Source organism: Plasmopara halstedii (assembly GCF_900000015.1).
Source record: "Plasmopara halstedii genome assembly, contig: Scaffold_650, whole genome shotgun sequence".
Lineage (NCBI taxonomy): Eukaryota > Oomycota > Peronosporomycetes > Peronosporales > Peronosporaceae > Plasmopara > Plasmopara halstedii.
The window spans coordinates 2,623,431-2,626,357 of record NW_020187567.1 but is presented as its reverse complement, the minus strand read 5'-3'; the positions used below and the strand labels follow the sequence as shown (position 1 = coordinate 2,626,357).

The window sequence follows — 2,927 nt, the reverse complement described above, 5'->3', positions numbered from 1 at the left end:
AAGGCTGAGTTAGAGTGTTCCACATACCTTAGGATGGGTTGGTAGCTTTTAACTTAGGTTTAATATATTGTGTGGCCCGCAAGGCAGTTGCGCATGGGCCCACACAATTGCGTCTAACATTATTACACTCACTTCTGCATTTGCACACATAAGCACGCATCACTTCTACCTCTGCCCTTCTTATATCCTTTATGTTGCAGATCAGATTTCATAACATAAGGCGGCATTGTTACCACACTTCATTCAGAGAATGTCGCGATATCAATAAAGTGTTTCACCGAGTATACCGGAGGTAAAAATCAGGATGGACGATTATGGGGCTAAAGCTGCATCCGTGTTGCATTGGTTGAGTTATCTGGTAAAGCTTCGACCATGCTCTCACTACAACGTAAGAAACTTAACCTATCCTGTTACTGAGACGTTTATAATGTAAGGCATCATCAAACTCACGTCTAATGCGTTTCGAAAGCGATTACACCGCCATTGTTCTTGCCCATGTTCTGCTGAATTGCTGCGTGATGTTCATCACGCACAACGTGCCGATGCCTTTATGATTACACAAATCTGTATGAGACCCATCCAGCTCTTGAACATGGACATCTTGGTTGAAAGAAGACGTAAGAGACACTAAACGTTAGATCCGGGGAATAAAATGTATTAAGTGGTAAGGACATACGTACGCACGTGTGAAGCTCTTCGAAAGGTTGTTCTTCATCATATACTCGAGCATTTTCGATCGGGGCCCGGTGCTGGCATTTCATTGATGCGGATTTGTTCGTTTTTTATGACACATCCGATAAAACCTGCATTGGAACTTTTGCTTACAAACAGACAATATGGTGCTGTCAGCGGGGTCTTCACCGGTGAAAAAACAAACAAGTTGGTTCTCTGCGGAATCGTTCGTCTACATGAGATTGTTACGGAATTGGTCTCACATCGAGCTCCGCGCTTGTAAACCAAATTTTGGCGTATTTTGCTTAAATGCTTGGTTAAGGTTATATACGACTGATAATCTTACCATATATGGTATATGGCTTCCTTTAGCCATAGTGCTGATGTAACATGTTTCCGTTAATCGAATTTATACTGAAAAGCGCATTGAGTACCTCAGCACGCTTTACACCAGTTCCATAAATGGTAAAAGAAACGCATCCCCTGATGCCATCAAGAAGTAGCCCCGGTCTTGGCAGAGGAGGAGCAGGCCTGTACCACTTAACTTTTCTATATCAGCACGGCTATTCTGTATTATATCGAGCCAAACGTGACCTTATAGGTAAGTGGGCGATGGCTGAGATCCAATAAATGCAAATTAATCACGCAGATGCCAAGGACAGATGAGAGAATTGGAAGGATAAATATCATTTGCAGTGTCTGAGTCAGTAATTAGCGAATTCAAATTCACTACTTCACAATCCATGTATTGTAGCTTGTAAAGGCTGAACTTCAACTGTTGATATCCATAAATGTGCGTAGATCTATACTGTCTTATATGGCTTTGGCTTACTTGAGTCGCCTCGCGCTTCTGCTCGAGGACACAGCGTGATGTAAGCGACGAAGTAGCGTTTAGTAGACCCTCGTGTCCTAATTGATGAATAAGTGGTTGACCTGCGGCCTTATTACAGTACCCCAAAAAAGCTTTTTGCCTACGCTTTGTGCGGCCTTCAATTCAGGTTTTATGCTCCGACTAAATTGTCGTATGCTGCTTGAATTATAAAGCGGCGGGCATTAACCTTATATCTCCGCGCATACTGAAACAATCTTAATCATACCCATAATCCATCGATTTAGCTACTATTTAGATCTCAAACTTGGAAAAAAACCAGGCCTAACTTGCTGGTAAGATCCGCACAAATATACGAGAAGAATGCGGTATAAAAGTGTCAAGTCGATGGCATCAACGTTCTCAAAGGACACCAACTGCGGTGGCGCGAGAAGCTGCCGGAGTGAGGGCTGCCATGTACATTGTCAGAAACTGGTTCTGACCCTGGGTATAATCCAATCCACGAGTCATTTTAAGAGAAAGTAGGTTTTGCCTTGATCATCGAGCATTACCGACAAAATGGGCTATTGGGTGGCTCGACTCAACACGATTGCAAAACTGAAAAAGTTAGCTGAGTCTTTCTGTGGAAGTTAACGTGCGCTAGCTCAGGACGTCGGTGATCTGTCGAGCGCACTATCAAAGGTGCAACATCCTGTTAAATAAACTAATTTAATTCAAGTGACTCAAGACCGGATCGCTTCTCTGAAGGAGAAGACATTAGTGCTGCTGATCCAGCCGAAATAGGATGTTAATACATATGAGGCCAGGACCCCTGACGTGGCAATTTTGGTGTACGAATTTTGCTATGAATATTACTACGTTGTTGCTGACAGACAAGCCGGTCTCTTTGAGCACGGTCTAGCTGATTTGAGCAGCGCCCTAACGGAAGAGCTTACCATAATCTTCTCTTAGAACTAGCACCGTGTGCGCAGCTCATGCAAAGATGAGCTTGAACATTGTTAGCGCTCAAGTCTCGAAGATGTGTTGTCAAAAAAGGATGGTGACGCCGTGTAATTTTTGCAAATTGGACGTGGCAAGATGAATATAAACGGCTAACTTGACACAACTTGGCCTGAGAAGGTCAAACCTTACTCATCAAATAATGTATTCATAACGTTGGGAGTAACTACCATGTGCTTTTGCCAGCCCCGCATGAGGCTGGCTGAGGTCAACAATATATCAAATCTGAAGAGTGTCGATAGAAATAGAGCACCGCAGAGGTAGTTTTGCCAAGTGCCTCGGGACAAAACTTTTTTCGAACGAGGGTGGTCTGCAAGAACAAAAGACTCTTGTCTAAGGTTTCAGGTATCTAACCCATATCACAATTATCATTCAGACTTATAGCGTCATGTAGTGGAGACAATGATGGAGTACCGCAATCAAATAC

At 43.3% G+C, this 2,927-nt stretch overlaps 1 protein-coding gene across 1 annotated transcript; it reads right to left on the bottom strand.

Moving 5' to 3' along the window:
• Window positions 1-472: 472 nt before the first annotated feature.
• PHALS_13156 (uncharacterized protein) lies at window positions 473-761 on the bottom strand (the record flags this gene model as incomplete). The annotated part of the gene is made up of 2 exons (XM_024728854.1): window positions 473-627; window positions 677-761. 2 exons carry the CDS (start codon window positions 759-761, stop codon window positions 473-475), a joined length of 240 nt encoding a protein of 79 aa, XP_024579290.1.
• Between the last annotated feature and the right edge of the window lie 2,166 nt (window positions 762-2,927).